Genomic DNA, 24,024 nt, shown 5'->3' on the forward strand with positions numbered 1-24,024 from the left:
TAATTCCCTTATATTTTATTATTGTCATGTAGTTTGTTCCACCGTACTTACCAAAATCACTACTATTACGATACGTTTGAAATATTTTGCCCTATTTTCTTACGCTCCCTAACTCTCCTTCCCTCCCTCCTTCGTTACAGACTTCCCAATGAAGGAGCCTGACGCAATCAAGCTCTTCATCGGGCAAATCCCCCGAAACCTGGAGGAGAAGGACCTGAAGCCCATCTTTGAGCAGTTTGGGAAGATCTACGAGCTGACAGTCATCAAGGACAAGTACACCGGCATGCACAAAGGTACGCTCCATCGACTTGCATGATGGGGGATAGTGTGTTTATGTAGCATGTAAAGCAAATTAATGTGCTTTCAGTCAGTACAGTGTTAACAACACAATCTAATGATGAAATGAAATCTGGTTTATGAAATCTGCAGGTGACTGTGTTATTCTCATGTGACAAAATAGTACAAAATGTCTTGAACCTTTTTTTTTTTTTTTTACTGGAATTACTGGGGAAAAGATATCCATATTAATCATGTACAAAAGCATGACTCTTGCCAGATGTGTGTGATGTTGTTTTTTTTTGTTGTTTTTTTTTTAACTGGAACGTTCCACAGTTTGGCATTAAACTCATCTACTTTGTATTTGTTCAATTACAAGTTTTTTTTTTTTATTGCTTTGGAAAACATGCATTCTTACTATGAGCAGCGTTACCTCTTCACAGATCTAACCAGCCATTTTTGCTGCTTTGTCTCCATGGAGATTCATAACTTTAATGCTATACTGTGGAAAATTCCAGGCAAAGCTATAACATCCTGATAGAGAAAAGCAGGTGATGAAACCTCCACAAGAAAAGTTATATAGTGTGAAATTGTGCATCTATTCATACATACTGGCTTTTCATATCTTAGTACAGAGGCTTTGCACCAAATTTGATACATCTAGAGCCAAAATGGAAAAAAGATAAAGTTTCATTTAGTATTTATTTATTATGCTTTGAGATGATAGTGGCTCTGCTGGCCTGATACCCCAGTGTGCCCTGCAGCTGGCTTAGATTTCCAGTAAACACACGAGTGAAGCTAGCCCTGGTCCCTTTAGAGAAAACATTTATGACACAAAAACCCTCTGCGTATCATAGCTGGGCTGCAAAAGAAATTCAATCACGTCTGTTATCTCACATATCCCTCCATTATTACGACACATTTAATGCCCAACACTTCAAACTGAAGCCATTGTTGTTTCCTCACGAGCCATATAAACAAGAGGATGTATAGTTTACTTACTTTTACAGGTAATTAGTCAATAGAAAGGTTTGGAATATGATATTTAATTATGGATTAGATGCTTGGTTAATTCATTATTTATCAATTTCCCTTCAAGGGCAATATAGAAAACCTTAACCTTATTTGTAGTTTTCTTGGTGGCTGTTACAATGTGGTTATCTTGATGCAACTACTCTTAATGAATAGGCCAATTTAAATATTTGAACAACAAAAATGCAAAGTTTTGTACAGCAAAGTCACTTAACTATAGACTGTCTGGTGCTATATTGTTCTTTCAGATGCTACTAGCTCTGTATTAACCAATGGAAAATGCACTTCACATCCTTTATGTAATTGTCTTCATAGGAAGCAGTGCATTTGATGATTAATTTAGAAACACTTGTCTAAGGGATTCCTTTTTTAATATATACCATTCTTTCTTTGCTTCCTAGCCACTAACCTCAGTAGTCAGTGGAGAAAAAAACTGTTTGGGAATATTTACATCAATATATAAAATTAAATGCACAATATTTATTGATTGTACAACTCTGCAATCATTAATGTTTTAGTAAATGTATGCTTCTAATGCCATAAGGGTGGTGGGAAAGTTACTGTGCCGTCAGAGAACCACTGCATAATACAAAAGGCTATTTCAGTGAGAAGGCATGCATCAAGCTCTCACGTGTTGCATATAGGTATTTGCATGTATTTAAACAGACAAACCTCATGAAATGTAATTTGAGGTAAATAATAGTTATATACAGTCATTGAACGGTGCTCTCACTTTTAACTACCTTACAACGACATAGCATGTGTTCTTAATGATTCTACTCGTATTTGGTGAGCACTGAGAGATCCATCACTTTTATAGTGCCATAAGATGAGGAGAGCACTATGCAGATATCCTTATACACACAGATCCGATGTATTTAGCAGCTCGTCTGATAGATGAACTAAAGCTGGCATTAGGCTGCCACTGCTAATGAAGATCTGAGCCTAGAAAACAAAAGCTATTGTAAACCTATGAAAAAGAGCTATCCATTCGAGGGACGTATAGGCCAGGTGGTACCAGTCGGTCTGCACCTATAACACCTATTCTGCATATATTTACATATTCATGATTGGAGCGGGCCTAAAAGGTTAATGAAAGCCTTTTTCTATTATGTGGATCTGCATACATTTGGCCCATGTTAAATACTCATTGTGACTGCCTGTCTCTGAGCAGCCTTCTCCTAATGACATTCAGTGGATGATATTGGTTTGGTTTCACAGACAGGGTCAAAGTATGAAAGCTTGATTAAAAGTGGGGGGCTTCTATAACATTTTAATTTGTAAAACTCAGAAGTATAAGATTTCAATAACGTGACAGTTCAACTAAATGCTTCAACCAATCAAATTATGTTATCTTTAGGGACAAGGATAGACATTATACTTTCTCTCAAACATGTATACATCTAATTCACCAACACCAAAAATACAATTAATGCAAAATTTGCGTTACAATGCAAAAATGTCAACTTGATTTTGTTTCTAAGGCATAAGCTCAGTACCACCACGAAAGGAGATCATTTTCAGCACACAATTTCTAGCCATTTGTTCAAAATTACTGTTATCTTTAGTTCTAATAAAGGTCAAAACTATTCTAAAACTATTCAGAAAAGGCACAGATTTTTTCAGTATCAATTCCAGCTCAAATCTAGTCAAGTCTCTAATCTAGTTTGAATAATTCAGTGTTGATTAATATCTGGGTGTTGTTTTTGTTTTGTTTTTTATTTGACAACCATAGTTCCAGTGTGTTATTACATTAATTACAACATCCCAGCCCATAGGTTCTTATAAAAGATCATTTTTTCAGCTTTTCTTCACAAAGAGGTTACATGATTTGAACTTCTAACGATATCTGTCTTTTTGCTTATTACTTTTCTGAGTAATCTTGCTAAGTTCAGATGTATTGTCAGAGGATTATTGCACTAAAGGAGTGGGCAGCCTTTAGCCCTTGAGCTTTATGTCTGAGTGACTCACCACGTTTGTCATAGGAAGAAACGTACATGTAGAAATGAACGTTTTTTTCTATACTGGCCCTATGGATTTTACTCTTTTGTGGTAGGAAATATTACCAAAGTAGGTTAAACCCAAAACAGTAACAGGGCAGGACAATTTTATGATTAGATTAGCCATTTGTTTTTTTTAAGCAAGATTTTGTTCACATTTCCTAGAGCATTAACATTTGAGAAAAGACTGACATAAGAACTGCTAAACTAATAGAATAATCCAGTGCATTTCAGACATGTTTGAGTGAAGGTTTAGCAGGATTTTTCAATACAAATAAATGACATTTTGTTGCCTGCAGTGGACAGTCTAATACTTAAACAACTGCAGTCTTTGTGATTTGATTATTGTGCCAACTCAAACTGCGATTAAAATATATTTTGCAGCCCTAGTATTAACAGTATTATGATTTTAATTTATTGTACATAAATGTTGTCATGCCAAAAATGCTACCCGATCTATGACTTATATGCAAACAGCACTGAAACACATAAACATACAGCAACATTTAACAATACCCAAATGTTTCCCCCAAATAAATCTCCCTAAAACCATTTTAATTGCCCAAATACTTGTGACTAATTGATTATTCATAGATGCTCTAAACCCTGAGCTCCATGTGTCTCTGCCCACAGGCCGTCTGCCACAACATGACACTAAAACAACCAGAAATACAACTGAAACCCCCCCCCACCCCCCTCCAAAAACATTATTTATTTGTCTAATCCTCTCTTTGCCTCCAGGATGTGCCTTCCTGACATACTGTGCACGTGAGTCTGCTCTCAAAGCCCAGAATGCATTGCACGAGCAAAAGACACTACCGGGGGTAAGTGTGTTGTTTTAACTTATTCAAATATAAAGCTATGGGAAATAGGGCAATGCATTTTAATCACAACCATCATTCTTGCATATAATTTACTGTTTGTTTAACTGTTCCCCTCTTTACATTGTACTAGTTTGCCTTATTCAGACTTATTGTAATTTTATTTGAAGCTCCGGGAGGGGATGTGCAATTAATTCAGCCATTTCATCTTTATTTTTAAGACCAAACATCTTGGTCTTAAATGACTAAAAGTATGGATTGTTGATGTTCAGATAGTTAAAATAGGAAGCCATTTTCATTTGTTTTCAGTAAAAGGAAATGCAATTTAATCAAAAATCGCAAACGTAATGTGAGGAAAAGTATTGTCACATTAGGAAGGAGGTTATATAGTAAGGTGATTATTATCCTGTGAGTTTGCAGTTCAATTCCAGCTCTGTTTTGTGGATGCTGTTTTTATGTTCATTGGCACGACTTTGCATTTTCACTGGACAGTAAGTTGATATGAAAAAATAACAGCAGGTCAGTAATGTGTTTACAGTTTTGCACCAATAAAGATTATACTGCATAATCTTTTATCCAAATGGTCTTCTAAGCACAAGTTTATGCTATTGTTTTCTGAATGCCCCCCACACACATTCACAGTGGCACGGTAAAACTAACTGGGTTTGACATGCAGGCCTGACTCCCCCTTAGCCGATACATGCTCTTATAAAGGTCAGTCTCTCTTTCTCTCTCTCCTCTTCTCTTTCACTCGCTCTATCTGTCCTCTTTCCCATCCCCTCTCTCTTTCTCTATCTCCTCCCCCCTCTCTCTCTGTTTCTCCCCCTCTCTTTGCTTCTCTCTATCCCTTCCTATTTCCCTCCGTGTCTCTCTCTTTCTCCCTTCCCCTCTCTTGTCTTCTTCTCTCTCATTTCCTCCCTCTCTCTCTCTCTTTCTCACTGTCTCTCTTTCTTCCCCCTCTCGTCTCTCTCTCTGTCTTTCTCCCTCATGTTTCATATGTGATGCATCCAGACATATTCATCCCGTTTACCCATGAGTCATAGCGCTACATGTCACGAGTCTAAACAGACAAACGGCTGGATAGTTGGAGCTGGATAGACTTTGCCAGCCTGTTTTCCTGTGATGTTAGCTTCCCTTGCTCCTCTGAATCCTAATCAAAGTTAAACCTGGCTTTATTAGCATAGCCAGGCAGCAGGTGTGGTGCCAAATGACATTTCCAGAGCGAAATGTGACGTGACAGGCGCGTCTATATAATATAAGCCTATGGTATATGTGAGACAAGGCGACCAGAATTACTAAGACACTGTGTGCTCTGCTTCCTCTTTTCACAAACACGCTGCTGCCCCTGTTCCCTTTGGGTTATTTTGGTGGAAATCTATCATTCACTTCGCTTTTTTTTAATCCCAAAAGACAAGACTAAACTGCATTTGAATACAAAGTAGTATAGGGAAGAGCAGGAAATGGAACTTATGAGAATCTATTAGATATATTCATACAATATAGATAGATGGTTGGATGGATAGATGGATGGGTGGGTAGATAGATAGATCGATAGATTGTATTTGACATTATGTTTATGACCAGAACAACACTTAATGCTTGCCCGCCAGTGCCATCCTCCCAGTTCCTTGTATATTACATATGCAGAGGATGGCATTGTCAAGCAAACTTAATGCCACAGTATGTAACTTTTAACCAAAAAAGGCCTGAAATAAAAGCATGTTTTGTTTTTTTCATTTCATTGTTCATTGCACTGAAAAAAATATAGAATGAGAATATTTCAACATGTGGTTTTCACTTCCTGTTTCTATGGAATTTGGACTCATTCATTTGGAATCATGCATTTGATGTACCACCTCTAGAAATTTACATGGCGTATCTTTAACTCAGCACCATATAGTTTTTTATTCATTTTTTGTGTAGCTTTTCTATTTAAATAAGCGTAGTCTGAAATTAAGGACTTTTTTTTTTTTAATCTTTCAATCTGTTGCAATCTAATTTATTTTATTCAAATTTCAAATTCTCAAATAGTCCAAATCCTACACTTCACATTAACATTACTGCATGTGTCCCTGTGATACCCATACCATTATTTCTAGCTGTTATCTGTGAATTCGAGATAATAATGGTAGGTACCAGCAGGACGGCCGGTGCACCTGCCTCCGCTATGGGGGTTAATGGAAGGGGGGTGACTATTTGCTTATGGAGCCTGGTACTAGTCCTGAGACAATGGGAAATCTCATTGTTAGCGTGACAGTAGGCTGACCTTTGCGACCTCTCAAGGGGAATCAGTAAAGCTCGCCGCCCTTTAGCTTAAATCCCCTGCTATTAACTTTACTATTCCCTCCCCTACCCCTTCTCCCAGGCTGTCCCAAACTAAGTCTGTCCATGAGGGGTCGTACACGCTAGACTCCTCCCACTTTTAAGGCCCAAAAGTGACAAAAAAGCATCTTATTAGGCTTCCAGCACGCCCCATAGGATAAGCTTCGCACCATCCCCTCCTCATGACCAGCTGTGGAGTAATTGTCAGATAATAGCACCTGCAAAAGCCAAAGTATAATTAACTTTGGCATCTCGGAAAGAAATAAAGCAATTAGACCGCAGCGCTGGGAGCTCCAAGTAGGGACGAGGAACATGTCGTTAACACTTTTTAAAAATACATTTGTGCAAAGTGTAAGTGTCAATCTATTATCTTTTCTTACATTTTCTTATACCTACCTCTACTTTCCCCCCTGTATTTATATCTTAATAATAGAATGGGTAAGAATAAAGAAATGGAGTGCAGATGGTAAGCATGAAACTGGTACTGAAGCAGGGCTAAACGAGGATGAGGGTTGTCAAAAGTATTGATACTCATGTACAAATCAATGCTAGTATCAAAATTAGAATAAGTACCGATACTGAAAGAAATGACATAAATAGGACAAAACTGGAACATGGTATTATTAAACATGTTTAAGTATTAAGTCTTTTCTTTAGAATTGAAAATCATGTATAGCTAATGCTTAGAATGAGTAAAAATCTTCAGTTAAATGTATTTTTGTCACAAGATATTGCATAGTTTTATTTGCAGAGGAAATGATGTTGCTTAAAAACAGTCTCTTACTGCTTTACTGCACCAAAGACCAAACCTGATCCAAACCAGGACAAAAGCAACACGAAACCGTGACTAATCCAGACCCAGTCCAAACAAGGTATTATCTAAGACTAAACTAATGATAAACCAGATAAAAACAGGTCTGAAGAAGGACTAAACCAAGACTTCACCAGGATTTGGCAGGACCGCTAAACACTTTTTAATCCTGTCAGTTTTATTTTTCAGTCAGTTTAACATTATAACTATACAAGCGTTTTATTTTAGTTTAATATATATTTTTGCATGTACTCTGTTGACTACCAATGCTTTTTATACATATATAGTGCATCCTTAAGTGCCAGCCTCGATCTCTCCTTTTTGTTCTCCTTCTTATTCCCAATTCATCCCAATACAACAATGACCAGGAATAATGAAAGGGTTGAGCAGATGGCAGTCTCCAAGTGGCTCCGTGGCCCTTGTGTTGTATTGAACAGGTAAAAAGCCCATCTCAGGCTGAGTATAGAGTATATAAAGAGTGAGAGGAGGAAGAGGAGTGTGAATGTGATGGGATGGGGGGAGAGAGGGGGGATGGAGGGATCTGTAATAATTCGCACTGGCAGAGAAGTGAGATAGAGGCTGGCAGCGTCTTTCTGTCCAAGTTATCCTGTTATTATTGGACTTAACAAAATACCAAACTTGAGTCTACAATACAAAATAGTTTACAGGTTTTCTTTGCCGCTACTAGTTTCCTACTATGTGTAAGTGAATTATATTAGTATTTTTGTTATGGAGATATCCAAAATTATAATATCATGTATGCTGTCTATATTTAAAAAGTGTTGCTTTGGAATATTTTGAAGTTTTTGTGGAAGATAGTCAGCTAATATGACAACTTAAAAGGTCCTATATTATGCAAAACTGACTCATCAAAAACATTTCTGATGTTGCATTTTGTTTCATTAACACATGTTTGAGTAATCCTTTATTATCAGTTAAGAGCTACTTTTAACCTTTTTTCAATACAGATTCGAAGTTCCCGGGCTGAAATTACCCAAATGATTCTAGTTAAGCTGTATGGAGTTTAAAAACACAGTGGAGTACTTCCTGTATTACCACATGACATCACAAAGTGGAACAGAGTGGTTTCTGTTTGAGACAAGAACTCAGCCTAAATATCCAGATGTGTTTTTGATGAGAAAACAACATTATAACATTGATAAGAAAATAGCATAATATGGGCCCTTTAAATTGAGTAAAATGGTGGAATAAAACAAACAAAATCTGTCAAAACATCATAGATTTAATAAAGTGAATTCTTTCCTGTCTTTCCAAACCGGCACAAGTCTGCTATAGTCTTTCATTTCGTTGATCTAATTGAGACATGAAATTAAATTATCTTTGCTGCTCATGAATGTTAATAATCAACCAATTAAGACTGTACATTCTAACTCAATTTGAGCAGCAGCCTACGCCAGGGGCCCTATTCATGTCGGATTGCACTGCCCACTACCTATCATGTACTATACATTGCATCCCATGGTTTTTAGGCCTACTTTTCCTTAATCCCATTCTCTTTTTCCGATTTATTTTTGTTTTTGAATATTTGCAATCTCTGAAAGAATTCCCAGAGGATAATATTTGCAACTAAAATACCATGTTGTCTTATATTTATGTATAATAAGGTCAATATCTTTTTATTTGCCAACACTGATGATAATGAGTTTTTGTTTAATTTTCCTCAAACTTAATTTTTCCAGAAATATAATTTAGGTTTTATAGACAAACTTTATCCGTCCTTGAGAGAAAATTCTTGTAGCAGTTGCTTAGTACAAAAAGAATAATGTGGTACTGTATTTTAAAAGACTTGTGAAAAGCAGTTAGATTAAAGCATAGTTGTTAAGTTGAACAAGAATGTAACAATATAAAACATTTATATATCCCCAGATACACACACCTATAATAATTAGCAGAGAGATGACTTGTTTGTGAAATATAGTGTTCTGTCCTGTTTTAAAATGTATTTATTTCCCCAGCAGTACTGCCATTATAAATCTGTATTGGCTGCCACATACCCCAGAGTCCCATGTGAGTTCCCAGCCCTATACTTGACATGTACAGTAAATGCAGTGGTCCCTAGAGCGGGTCCAACTGTTGAATACGGGACAAACAAACCTCTTCAGAAACACTTACCCTGCACTAAAGCCACAACTATCTGTTAATTTTAAAGACAATAGTGATTTAATAATACAACTGTGTCTGAGTGGGCTGTACCTCTGTTTCCCTCTGTGCGGGGGAGGGGAGGGGCAGGTGTTGACAACTAATATGGTTTAATAAACAGTGCTTTTGTGGCAAGCTGTTTGTAAATTTAAACATTAGAATACAAAGACATTCCATTACATTTAAAATAATCATTAGGATTTTTAGTATAACAAATAATGGCCTTCATGAGATAGCTTGAATTAATGTGTTTTTCATTAGTACAACAATGATAATAATAATAATGGTGATCCATATTTGACAGTAGCTCAGTTTTTCTTCTGATCTGAAGGTTGAAGGTCCTGCTCTTGACATAAACCTCATTGGTTGAGTGGTCAGGTCCACTGGTGTGATTCCAGCTCTCACAGATGAATGCTGTTGTTGTGTCTTTGGGCAAGACAACCCACCACGTGTCTGTGTGCACTGGTCTATTAATGTGTGTGTGCGTGTGTGTGTTTGTGTGTGTCTGAATTTGTGTAGAGTGCTTTGAGTGTCTTGAAGGTACAAAAGTGCTAAATAAAAAGTTGACCATTTACCATAGTTTGTCAATAGTCACTGTTCTGCTGTGCAATAATCAAACCAGAACGATTGTTCTCTGAAAACAAAAAAATATACAGCCTGTTTAGAGAAAAAATGAGATTTGTTAACCCTGTAGATGGATGTGTTGGAAAAGTGCTCTGTGAGCTAAAATCTGATTTGAAAACACAAATTGCAAATCTAATTGCAAATGCATTACTTATCAGAAAAAATGCAATTAGATTTTTCTCCTCAAAATTATCCTGCCCCAGAAAGAACTTCTTCAACCTGTATTCAAAAAGCATTGAAGACAACATTTCTTTTTGATTCAAGGCCAGACAGGCAGTATCTTGAGTGTTGCAATCCTATTGCCTTGTCATTGGTCCTATAATTTCTTATTTAGATGTTTATTTTTTAGTAGTTCTGCAGATCTTTCAACACTGGCCTGCTTTTTTCAGTGATAACCTCTTAAGTTTTGGCACAGCACTGTCGACTGAAGAAACTCGCATTTTCCTCATTCATACTTTATTTTATTAGCTGTGTGGTTTGAAGTCCAAGTAGAAACATCCCTTTTTGAGTGGGAGATCTGACTAAGCCTGACATTTACTCAGCCATAAGAACTCAAGGAGAGTGGCAGACACAGGGTTTTATCAATAGTCTGAAATAAATGCATATGCTAAATATAGATCAGGACACGAGGAGGGAAGTGCCATTGCCAGAATGCTCTAATTTGTGCTCCCAGTCTTCAACTGTAGCCACACTTGGACCAAGGGCTGCTGATCTAAATGTACTGCGTTTCTTTTATTAGTGCATGGATCGATATTGTCATTATGTGGTATTTTAAGCTATAGGATTTGGATTTTCACTTAGAGTCATCAATACTCTGGACAGTCTATAAGTTTATGTTTTAGTAATCTGGCATGCAGTGTACAAGTCATGTTTTTGCCTACTTCACTCTTCACCTACTCACTGGGTTTGCACTTATTATACGTGTGTATCCATGGGTTTCAGAATGGTGAAAAATTAGGGCCGTTGCCATAGTGATGAACAATTCAAAAGAAAATAGTTTATCTTATGAATGGGAAAATGTCCTAAAAACGTTGCATATAACAGGAAGCTGAAAGCCATGTATAGTTGACTTTTTAAAGGACATAATGGGAGGATTATAATATTTAGTTGAAATTGTCAATGTTGTTGCTATGGTAACAGTCCTAATTCATCATCACTATGAGACCCGTGGTTACAACATTTAAAACCACTAAAGCTAGCATAAACGTGCAGATACTGATAAACTGTATCCTAAGCTAATGTGCATTGTGTAAGTTTGTTGGCACTGTTGACTTTTGTTTAGGTCACTTTGCATTTCAAACATGAACCTCTTGTATAGTTTTTCAAAAGCCACATTTCTGTAAAACTGTGTGGTCAATGGCATCTGTAATTATATTGTATTTCTCATTGCAGATGATGCTTTTATATGACATTTAAAGGTAGGGATGGCATTTTGGCATTGGGTAATAGCAAGCGTTTTGACCTCCTCGAAAGCCTCCTACCTAAACTAAAGGATTCATTTGACATTCAAAGCCATGTAATTATTCCGAATCAAACTGCAAATCCTATCATGTTGGAAATTTCAATACAAGATTTTTTTTTTTCAAATTTCATACACAGAATTTAAAGGGTTTTTTTTTTTGTGGTTTTTTTGCATTTATTTGGTTTTCTGGATTCCTTTTCTCAACATTAGATGACCTGTATGATCATTTACTTCTTCTAGGCAGTTCAAAGTGGTGAAAAATAAGCACCATGCCATAGCACTTATAACATCAAAAGTAAATATTATACCTTTTGAATGGTCAAAAGCCCTCAAAATGGCATCTATGAAAAGAGATTGAAACCCATGAATAGATAATGAACGAATAGAGCCATGACTACCATTGACCCAATATTTCAGCCATATAGCCCACCAGTTGAAGTCTCCTTTATTCCTTTATGCCGTGACGTACATTTCTGTCTTTTAAAAATATCAATCTTTTATCCCTTGTGTCTCTCTTTCATAAATGTTTTCCTGAAATAAAATCATAAAAAAATGTATAGTTTACCCTTTTAAGAGCCTTTACCCAGCCTGTCAACCTGCCATATCTAATAAATGCATGTAATATTCACATTCATTGCCAACGTTATCTCTTTTATTTGCTTTAAAATGCATCAAAACAAACACGATTACCTTCAAAGCCATTACAGGACAAATCTTGTTTTATATTCCGTCTATAACTCACGTTTTATTGCGTAGTGACGTGAGATTTTGACAGACAGCAGATGCCTGTATTACCTTTTTTTTTTTTTTTTTTTTGCGTGTGTGCGAAATTGTAACCTTTTAGCGTGACTAGATGTAAGCGGCACCTCTATGGCGACGTGTCAGTGATCGCCGTGGTGATGATGATGATGGCAATTAGCGCGCCTCAGAGGTAGCGTGCGCAGCTTGATGAATATATCGAGAGTTAAGTGTGTAACCATGCGTTTACTTCGTTTGCATAAGTGAACAGACAGACGCGCATAGGTAAAGGACAGGGTGATGTTGATGGAAAAACTCTAAGTGCAATATGTTCTATGTATCAGGACAACGTTAGTCCAGGGTGTTTTGTCTGATTATCTTCCCGTGGGTTTCAGAATGATGAAAAGTTAGAACAGTTGCCATAGCAATTAACAATTTAAAACAAAATATACCTTTTGAATGGTCAACGATTCTCCAAAAGGGCACCATGTAGGAACAAGAAGCTGAGACCCATGTGCTCTGTGTTCATTACTAATTGAGTTAATATTCACATAATGATTTTGTTATTGCTAAATCAATTAAGTATACGTCTATTTGTTTGTATATCATTATTTAGGCTATCGATTGGTTTGGAAATTTTCATAGTCACCTGCCCTGGGACACATTGACAGAACATATTCTGTTCAAATGGCCCAGCAAACTCTGAAAAACACACAGTAACATTTTCATATACCAGTGCCATATGAAAAGGCACAATGTCAATATGCAATGGGTATAGAGATTGAATTATCAACCTTATGATAAGTTGCTTTTTCATAGTGTTTACAAAGTTCTAAGCCTGTTTTTGGATATCTTTTGTCAGTCATGTTCAAAAATATGTGTTTGTTTTTACCCTAAAACTATTTAAGCCTAGTCGTTAAGTTTATTCCAGGTCTAGTTTGGTCCTTAATTAAATCCAAGCAACTGAATAAGTATTATAAAGTAAAAAATATTAGTTTCACTAGCTTCCAGATGTGATATTTTGCATGCAGTTTCTCAGTATGTTCTTGTACTGCATGTGAACTATCTATATCGCTGAAAAGAAAACTACTTTTCTGTCCTGTGGCCGTCACTCTGGTCCCAATGTAATGATGAGCACAGATTGGATTTATAGAGGTGGTAAATGGGTGTGAATTAGACTGAAATTGGATAAACGAAGCAGGGGGCTATAGGGAGAGGGCCGGGGGGGAGGGGTGTCGGAAATGAATGAAAGTTTTACATAATGAAGGGGGGGTGGGGGGTAAAAAAAGGGGGTGCACTCGTGAGGGTTTATCTGCTTAAATACAGACATCTGTCATGGAGGAATACTGTTGTTTTTTGTTTTTTTTAAAGGGGGGATGGTGGGCTGATGAAGCAGGAAAGTAGATGTTTAGATCTTGTTACTGGGACCAACGCAGTTTATTTTATATGCTTGTTGTGCCTTTATGGGATTATTAGACATATAATTCCCAAAATTTGACGTGTGCTGCACGACGTTTTATATGTTTGTCTTTATGTTTTATATGTTTGGCGTAAAAAGTTCTACATTATTCAGTTCCTATATGCCTTACTTGTGCTACTGATTCAGTTTTGTTATTCAAAGACACACTCAGTTTTGACTAGGTTAATAGCTCCTCACTGTTATGTTGTATGTATCTATGGAGCTTAGAACATTTGGACCAAAACAAGATGTGAGGATGACACCATTAGCAATCCCATCATTTTTGAGAGATCAAGACAAGACAAAAGAGTGAATAAAAAATCTGTGTTCTCTCAATCATAAACGAACTTGCCACAAAAAGTTAACAAAAGTAAATTGTTGTGTGCAATCAAATGTATAAAAATAAGTTGGGTTTTAGTGTTATATAAAAGTCTGCGTACCTATCAGCAGCAGTGGTTCTTATTTGAGATCCTCTGGTCGAAAGCAAAATTGGCCCCGCTTTCCTTTCCAACTGCGTTTTTGACATCCACTTCTTGACCGTGAACACAACCTATTAGGGGCTCTTTGAACTAGTGACCAAATGAGACAGCATTGACTGACATATAGTGTAAAAAGCTTGAATTAAAAGAGCAGAAGGAGAAAAGCCTATTCTGTACAATTGTTTTGCTCCGAAGCTCCAGTGAGGCGAGTCAAACGCCGCTTGACATGAATATTTAACAGACCAAACAATTGAAAGTCTACTGCAGTTTTGTTATAAATGTACTCTTTGATATTCTCTATACTTTGGAGGGTTTTTGCTGGCCGCCTGTCTCGAATAGCGAAGGGAAAAAGCAGTTTTGGAGACTTGTCAGCTGCCGGACAAACTAGTGAAGCCTGCAGAGAGGAGAGACAGGTGGAGGAAGTGGCTCAGACATCGACAGAGGATCATTGATTCAATATTATTGGACTGTACAAGCCCCACGCTGCCAATCTCTCTGTGTTGGATTGATTTAGTGTCCAGGTTAAAATAATACAAGGGGAGGAGCAGGTTTAGGCTGTGAATTTATATTTTAGTTACAGATTAGCTGTTTTGATAGATTATGGCAAGATTAAACACAATTTAAATGGACACAATTGGTAAATCGCAACATAATTTCCTCCAGAAACAACAAAATATGCTGTCTTATTCTCCATAAAAAAACTGCTAACTCTGCAGTTTAGGCTCTGAAATGGGATTCTTGTTTGTCAGTTCATGCATCCTGTCAATTATTTAAAATGAGAACTTTGAACTTTGTACTATTAAAACATAAATCACAAATCTGATCACAATCACAGTACTTGTCAGGAAAATTTGGGAAAATTTGGAAAAAATTATGTATTTTTCCCAACTCGTTCAGCCCTATTGCTTTTATAGAGAGACGTTATGCTACAGGATGTGTTTGGGGATATGCGATCACAATTTTTTAGGAAAATGACAAAAATCTCTACATAATCTAGCACTGAATTAAAATATTGGAGGAATCTAGATTTAAAACATTTTAACAACACATTTATTCCATTTTCTATTTTGTACTTGGTGGTGAGATTTTGTTGTAGTTTCAGCTTGTGTATTTTCTAGAAAATACCACGCTGAATTATCTTATCATGCATAATATTACCCCTTTGGTGCCTGAGCTCAACTGGTAAGCTTATAAGCCATGTTAGCATCATTAATAGCATTTTAGAATAGACTTAGAAAAGATTCATCTACATATGTATCTAGTTTTGATCCAATTCAATTTAATTAACAGTTACCCTGTATAACCCTGTTGTGTCACATGTTTTCTCAAAATTTGACATGTGCAAACCTCTTTCTTTGAAAATGTAACTATAGGAAAAAAACTAAACAAAAATAAAACAGATGAATAAATCTATAGCAACTTTGGACATAGGGTTGTTACTACCATACATTTGATTGCCTTGAATTGATATTAAATCCGATATTCCCTTTAAATTCTGTAACCTTAACCATAAAACCACAATGAAAATAAACTTTATTTAAAACCACAGCAAAAGACGAATGTAAAATGGGGTAGCATCTGACTAATACATTTTAATATTTGCAGAGTTTTATAATATTAAAGTTCTTTTCATTCACATTAGGAATTCAGAAATGTTGAGATGCATTAAGTCTGAAGGTAATGCCCTCTGACTCATGTCTATTTAAGGATGCTACTTCTACCAAAAACTCAAATAAAACGCAAATATATGCCTCAGTGTTCGTGCCATAGTGTGCGTGCTGCCTAAAAAGCCAATTAGACAAATGCCATGTGCACAATATATCCCCTTTAATACACTCAACCTATTTGTTCCTTTTAGCATCATTTTCTCCGTCTTTTGTGTCCATTTAGTTTGTCCCTTTTCAGCACCAGTAAATCCACCCCCAGTCATAATGTCCCTCAAAAGAAGCCACACGGCTCATCTCCATAAAAAACACCGTGAGTCCAGGCTGTAAAAGCGTCTGCCTCATTCCCTTCTATTGTGTCAGTGCACCGATATCCACCTGTGCTTCTTTCACCCACCTTATCCCTCTGTGAAGAACAGACTGAGAGCTGTTTGTGAAGAAGAAAAGATGAAAAATGAAACGATGTATGCTATAGGTTGCGTTTTTGCTGTCAGAACTGTATTAGTTGACATCAGAAGTATCTGATATTTTGAAAATTAGAGCTAATTTGCACAAACAGATGAGAAATAAAACATATAATTTATTTTTGGTACTATATTCTTCTTTCAGTGAAACTAAAGTTGAGTTTTGATGTAGAAGTGGTTTAATTTTTGAGCTGAGATCTGTGAAGCACAATATATCACTAGTGAGAAATATTATGATAAACGATAATATTGAAACTGCTTTATGCCACTGACACAAAGCAGAATAATCCCAGTGAATAAATTTTTAAATAAACAGTATCATTAAAAGGCCTGAGCTGCGAAAAATAAACAGCAGAAAGAACCTATAATCCACCACAGAAGTTATTTAGTCTCTCAATTACATCTCAAATTTCATTATATCACATAAAAATGTCAAAAACCTCACCACTATTGCAAAGAAACATGCACACGATAAAAATTGATAAGTCGATATATTACTTATCATGACAGGCCTAGATCTGTCACTTGAAAACATTGATTCCCACCTTATTTTTCATTTCATTTCATTTTTCATTAAAAAAGAAAAAAGAATCAGAAAAATCTGTTTTATAGCTATTGTCAGTGAGCAGTATTCACAAATGAGGACAGGAATATGTTTTGACGATATGGTGCAACATAAATCAGGGAATAATAGTAAAATGATAAAAGAGACGTTAAAAATATAATGTGTGAGTATTACACTGAATATTAATAGCACTTATCCATTTTAGCAAATTAACTTACAGCCATTCTAGTCAAATTGAGCATTAGAAACAACCTTGTTTTAATCAGTTTTATAGCAACACAATCTTCACATGTGTTGATCTGGTTTATTGGTGATATTTCTGCAGTTACTGGGCCTATAATCCTAATCCTTATGAATTATCACTATTACAAAATCCATTGTCTTTTATTTTCCACAGCAAAATTGTTTGTTTGTTTGTTTTTTTTCCATAGTGACAAACAGTGCCTTTCAATCACACAGTCCAGATTGCTATAGGTCGACATCCCCAGACATCCACAGTATTCCAGGATTATATTGACTGAGTAGACCAAATCCCTGACAAAAAGCCTCAGCATTTGTCAATTCTGCATTTGCATATTTCTTTAAAAAAAATATTGCCTCTTCACTATTCATTTATACCGCTCCTTGTCCCTCCATCTGGGGTTTTGACATCACCAGACTATAGTACCTGAATACAACCAATTTCCACCTGTGCTTTCTTCACCCCTTCTACCCCTCTGTTAAGTGCGTCCCGACTGGGCCTGAGTGGTTTTTGTCGTGAAAGAAAAGAGAAAGAAAGAATAGGTAGAAAGGGAAAAAAAAGCTCCAGCAGTAGAAATAGAGCAAAGGGAAAAGCGATGGGTGGGTAAAGGGGAGGAGGAGGTTGATTACGGTCGCAGGTCTGGTTGCCTTGGAGACGTTGCCGCGGCGACGGGGGGTGTGGAAGGGGGGGGGGGATGCGGTTGCTAGGAGACGGCTGGGATGCGATGACCGGCCGCTGTGATGCGATGGAGCCGAGATGGAAAATTGTCTTTGTAGCTGCCCCCCCTCCTCCTCCCCCTTGTATGTGAGCTCTCTGTCCCATTTGGCTCCACCCATATAAAGCCCCCACCTTCTCTCTCTCTCCTCCCTCCATCACTCCATCCATCCAGTAAAAAGGAAAAGAAATACACACAGCAATGATAGTTTTATAATAGAAAATAGACCAGCAAGATAATCAGGGTTGCAGTTTGGATTGGTCATTGGTGGTTTAGACCTCAGTTTGTTGTTCTGAAATGCATGGGATTCTTGTATTAGTTTAACAGTTAATGTTTCAGTCCTTTCTCAAGTGGTGATGCTTCTGAATACGCTAGTGGACACAACGCACAACTCCTACTGCAACATGTTTATAAAAATGCCTTTTTTTGTTTTGTTTAGGTTTTTTTTAATACAATTTGTTTAAGCCCAGAGATGTGCAGATGTTTTGACTGACATCATAAAACACACTTTTGCACCAACAAAATATATATACGATTATATATTTTTAAATCGTGTTAAATCTATTGCTTTATCCCATTTTTTACCCAGCATCCACAAGGAGATGCATAACAAAAACCTTGAACATCAAAGTGACTGCACGCAGAGTCTCAACTGTTTTACACTGTATACATTTCTAATTAAACAACTAATTTTCATAACATTAATTTTAAAATGCTTAATAAAACACGCACACACACACCCACACACCCACACACACGCGCGCACACGCACACACACCCCCCCACACACACACACACACACACACACACACACACTTCTTATTTTCTTTATAAATAGTCTAATATTATTTCTATATACCACTGAATGCACAGCGGTGACCTAATACCAAAAACATTACCACAAGACAGAGTGTGGTGCAAACACCCTACGTGACCCTGCACTTTATACATATATAGATACTCTTTCCCTTTTAAAGACACTCTGCTGCCTTTTACTTATAGATGTTGGTGGCTGCGAGGTTGTGCATTATTGCCGAGGGTCGATCTGCGATGTGATTGGATAATCTATGGGTTTAATATCTCATAATCCAGTGAAATCCCGGGGGAATGGGTAAGATTAAGTATGTGGCAGCAGCACTGGCCGACCCTCATGGACCAACCGTAATGTTTTTTTTAGTCGAGTCATGTCCAGTATACAGCCTTTTGTCCTGGTTTGGGGTTTATTACTAGCATCATTTTTAGCTTGTTGTGATGTAGTCAAAGCAAGGCGTAGGAGCGGTTATAATCTTTGCAAATGGGAGAGGAATTAAATGCGGATGTCGTTGTTGCTCATGTTAGCAAAGCGGGTTTTGGCTGTGCACAATTTGGGAGTGATTTTGTAAACAAACTGTAGACAGGGGGAGTGAACGAGAGAGAAGAAAAAGGGAGAGAGAGGGAGAGAACAGGAAAGAGAGAAAGACAGAGAGAGGAGAAGGGAATTTGTAAAACATGATGAAAGGTTCTTGCCTATTTTTTGTATGTACTCTGCTTGAGCTAAATAAATAGTTTTCATTAGTGGCTTGATAACATCTATTTTATGGATTGCATTTCAACAGAACACAATTTTCACAAAATGTACTGGACTGATCATAGTTTAGTCCTGGTTTAATTCTTGTTTAGCCCTGACATCTTAGATTTGGACGTCTACTTCTGCTCTAGTTGAGTCCTGGTTGAGTCCTGCTTGAGTCCTGGTTGAGTCCTGGTTCAGTCCTGGTTCAGTCCTGGTTCAGTCCTGGTTCAGTCCTGGTTCAGTCCTGGTTCAGTCCTGGTTCAGTCCTGGTTTAGTCCTCATATGCCAGACAGATAATTGTTATTCTTTTTGGTTGATTTAGTGTCTGCTCTGCATATATTTGATTTGTCTTTCATCAAACTTAAATGTGTTTTCACCTCATCTCGGTAAATAAAGGCATATTATGTTACAGTAGTTGCCTATGCAAGTCACAATGCCCTTTTAATTTCTGCAAGTGGAATCCAAATAAACAAGGATGTCTTTTTTGCTCATATTACCGGAGCGCGATTTGACTGTGCACGATTTAGGAGCGATTTTGTAAACAAGCTGTAGACAGAGAGAGCGGAGGGGGTTACGGGGGAGAGAGGGAGGGATGGAGAGAGAGGGGTGGAGGAGGGGACAGAGGGAAAATGACGGTAAATTGTGTGTTAACGGTTCAGGCTTGGAGCGAGAGATTTTTCTGGTTGCATCTGCTCTCGAGGCATTCAACAGGCATCGTGTCTTCTCTTCTCTCCCGAGCCTCTCATATAGTCCATGTTTCATTCAGTGCATCTGCAGCTATTCAATTTGCTGACTGTATAAACACACACAGTTTATCATTGTGTTTTAAATCTATACCTCCCAATGCATATTTTCTACAGATTATTGCTTATGTTTCACTAATCTGACTCTTATATTGGATACAACCTTGGTGTACTTGCCATTTTCTGTAGCCTTATAGGCTTACTTTGTGTACTTCATTGTACTGTATACATGTTTCATATAATTGATTGCAGTGACAGTCAATTCCCATCATAATTCTGTTAGCATAGGCCTACATGTTCAAGGACATTGTATCTCAAGTATCTCACCACTATACACAAAGCTTATCTTATTTATGAGAAATTAATTTTCATTTGAATTTCATTTTTTTAAAGGTGCACTATGTAACTTTTCCACCATCTGCTTGTCTCCACTGAGATGTTATTGCTTTCCACCATATGATGACATTTATCACCATGGAGACAAACAGATGACTTCACCGGGCCGAGTTACAGGTCATATGAAGAGGCAAATGAATTAGATTAGTTTAATGTCATACTGTGGAACATTCCAGGCAAAGCAGTAACATCTCCATGGAGACAAGTGGGTTGTATACCTCCCACCAGAGAATTTACATAAGCATGCACGTTTTAGTAGTCTTTTCCTTACAGTTACCAATATATTAAAACACTGGCCATAGTATCCAGTTGGCAGGACCCACGGTGTTTGCTCAGAGCTCTCGTCAAATCATGCTTGTGCTGGATTGCTTTTGAAGGCCACCGTACAGCCAGTACACTATACAGTAAAGTGCATGTATTCAAATGTATATGTTGTCTCAAATAGAAAGGAATTGATCTTTCCTATAGCAACAGTAACCGGGCAGAGGCGTGGCGTGACTTAATTGAACATAAAGCCACGTATAAATATAAATACAGCCTATGGACCTCTTTGCTGCTGTACACTTGAGAGCTCTGTGCGTATTGACTACCTCCTAATCTCCCGACCTAGAAGCCTCCTTTGTCCCCTCATTTGTTTCCTTCCCCCCTCTCCCTCTCTCCCTCCCGCCATCTTTCTTTCTCTTGTCCTCTCCCTTTTTCTCTCTCTCTCTGTCTCTCCCTGTTTCCCTTTCACCTCCTCTCGCTCCCTCTTTCCCTCTCTCCTCCTCTTCCTCACTCCCCGTCTTTGTCTCTTTTTCTCCCGTTCACCTCCTCTCTCTCCCTCTTTCATTTTTCCCTCTGTGCTCCTCTCTCTCCCTCTTTCTCTTTCTCTCCCTCCCTCCCGTTCTCTCTCTCTCTCTCAGTTCTTGTTTGTACCTGATTGTGCGTGTGTGTTACGTCTGTGCGGCTCTCATCATCACAGGGTTGTCATGACGATGGTTGCCGTGCCGATCTGGAGTGGCACCGGGGCCTGGATGATGGCCGTCACTTCTCTCCTCTCCCCACTCCCCTTTTCTCTTCTCTTCTCTCTTGGTTTTCTTCTCTCTCTTCTCCCTTCTCTCTTCCTCTTCTTTCTGTCTTTTATTCCTTCAACCCTCTTCTGTCTGTCCCTCTGTCTGTATCTCTTCTCTTTTCTTCTTATTCAGTCTTTTTTTACTTTCTCTCTTCTTCTTTCCCTGCTTTCTCCCTCTTCTCCTCCCTCCTTCTCTCCCTCTTCCCCTTTCTCTCTCTACTTCCATCTCTCCTGTGTTTTTCACTTTCTCCCTCTCTTTTCTCATCTCCCCCTCAGTCTCTCTTCTCCGATCTCTCCTCTTTCCCCTCCCTCATCTATTATCTTTTTTGCTCTCTCTCTCCTATCTCTTCTCACCCCCCCCCTTCTCCCCTCTCTCTCTCCCTCTTCTCCCTTTCCCTCTTCACTACTTTCTCCTCTCTTTCGTCTTCCTCCTCTTCTCTCCTCTTCTGCCTCTCCTTTATCACCGTTTCTTCTCTCCTGTCTTTTTGTCAGCCCCCCTCTCTCTCCTTCCTTCTCTCCTCTCCTATATTTTTTTGCTTTCTCTTTGCACCCACCCGTTCTCTCTCGTTCCTCTCCTCTGTTACCCCTCTCCTCTATCCATCTCTCCTCCCCCCCTTCTCTCTGTCCTCTTGTATATTCTAATTCATTTCTGCTGCACGCGCCATCTGTCACACATCCTCCTTATCACCAAAGCTGTGCCCTTTAATGTTTGTGTTTCCAACAGAGAGAAAAGACCACATAGGATTTTCTAGTCGCATTCAAACAGGTTACAGGTCACATATATCAATGAACTACACAAATTTACAGCTGGATATTTTCTTTTAAACTTTTTTTAAACTTGAGAAAATCTAATGATATTTGGGTACCACTATATTATAACAACTACACTTGAAGAAAGCACAAACAAGGACTTAATTCATAATGAACAAACACTTTATTAAGAGTGATTCAGGCTTAAAAACTAAACTTATTCAAGAAGTTAGGATATTACTTACTCAGCCTTTTTTATTCGTTGTTTATTAAAAGTGTTACCAATATTTGCTCGTACAGTAACTTCCCTTTTTTCAACCAATGCAGTAGTTGTTGTCCAGTTGTTATCAAATGTCAGTGTGTTGTAGGAACCTTACAAAGTAAAAGTAGTAAAGTACTGTACTTAAGTCCAAATTTTACGTATTTTCTTAAGTACATTTTAAAGTGGATATTTTTTACTTTTATTTAACTACATTTGAGAGAAGGTGTCTGTACTTTCTACTCCACTACATTTTTGAGCAGGACTGAAAAGTATAAGTATGTGTTTACTATAGTTTGAGACCTGGGATTTATCTTAAACACGTTCGTAGTTTGAGCAAACAAAAATATACAAATACAAACAGCGAGGGAATAAACTATCAGTTCCATTGTTTCTGTTGAACAAAACTCAGTATAAATCTTTATTCATTAGAAGCTTTATTAAATACTTTTACCTTTTACACTTTTAAACAGGTACTTCAATACTTTCTCTTAAGTCAGTGTTTTCATGTGACACTTTTACTTAAGTATTTTGTTGCTACTTAAGTTACAAAATTGAGTACTTCTTCCACCACTGATTACCAAGACTGCAGTATTGAAATCCCCAAGGTCTTCTATCTTATTTATGTCTTTTATAGATACTTTATTGTTCAAGCTGCTCTTCAGTATACTAACATTGTCATTTAATTTTTTGAAAGTACGATTTTGAAACAATGACACAGTATCCATGGAAACATGTTTCAATGGGCTAGATTACAATAAACCTGTTTAATTGAATTTCATTGTCGCACGTTTGGGTGTGATACAAATCGTAGCTTTGATTAATGTGCATATCACTATTTTTTTATTTAATATGGGTCTATTGTTAATTACATCACGAGCCCACTCTCATAATGCAATCTACAATCTATTATTTATGTTACCACTATTGTGAGTTTGTGCTAAGATACACAGTGAGATAATGTAAAATTAACCATGGGTAGGCCGCTATCTGCACGTTAGTTTAAATGTTTAATATGGTTTTTGTAGTGAATCACGAGCACCTTATGTCATATATTTTTCCACACATGTTCATCTACTGTGTCTATTATGCAGTGTCATATTTTTTTCTCACCTAAATTGCTAAAGTCTTTAAAAATATGTGTTTTCTTTTCTTTTTGGTCAGAAACTTACAGAGAATTTGTGGCAAGTCAAAATATTAAGCAGTGGTATACTTCAGGATTTAAAAAATGAATTTATAACGTCTCAAAAGAACACTGGCAAGGCAATTAATAATACAATATAAATAACAAGGGGATATAATGCAGATTGTTGTTTTTTTTTTTTTTTTTTTTTTTTTTTTACAGCTTTCTACCATGTTATAACATTGTTCCCTCATCAAAAACATGCCTGAAGAGGGTTAGAAGTCATCCATGCATGTTTGAATAATTTTGCAATCTCTCTC

At 37.3% G+C, this 24,024-nt stretch overlaps 1 protein-coding gene across 2 annotated transcripts in view; it reads left to right on the top strand.

Moving 5' to 3' along the window:
• Positions 1-24,024, top strand: part of celf3a (cugbp, Elav-like family member 3a) — a 55,081-nt gene that overhangs the window by 2,760 nt on the left and 28,297 nt on the right. For both annotated transcript variants that reach the window (XM_033975203.2, XM_033975204.2), the window contains exons 2-3: positions 141-293; positions 4,050-4,132. In XM_033975203.2, coding sequence (XP_033831094.1) covers positions 149-293; positions 4,050-4,132 — 228 coding nt within the window. In that variant the 5' untranslated portion in view covers positions 141-148. The remainder of the gene's footprint in view (positions 1-140; positions 294-4,049; positions 4,133-24,024) is intronic.

Source organism: Periophthalmus magnuspinnatus, chromosome 11, assembly GCF_009829125.3.
Source record: "Periophthalmus magnuspinnatus isolate fPerMag1 chromosome 11, fPerMag1.2.pri, whole genome shotgun sequence".
In the NCBI taxonomy this organism is placed as follows: domain Eukaryota; kingdom Metazoa; phylum Chordata; class Actinopteri; order Gobiiformes; family Gobiidae; genus Periophthalmus; species Periophthalmus magnuspinnatus.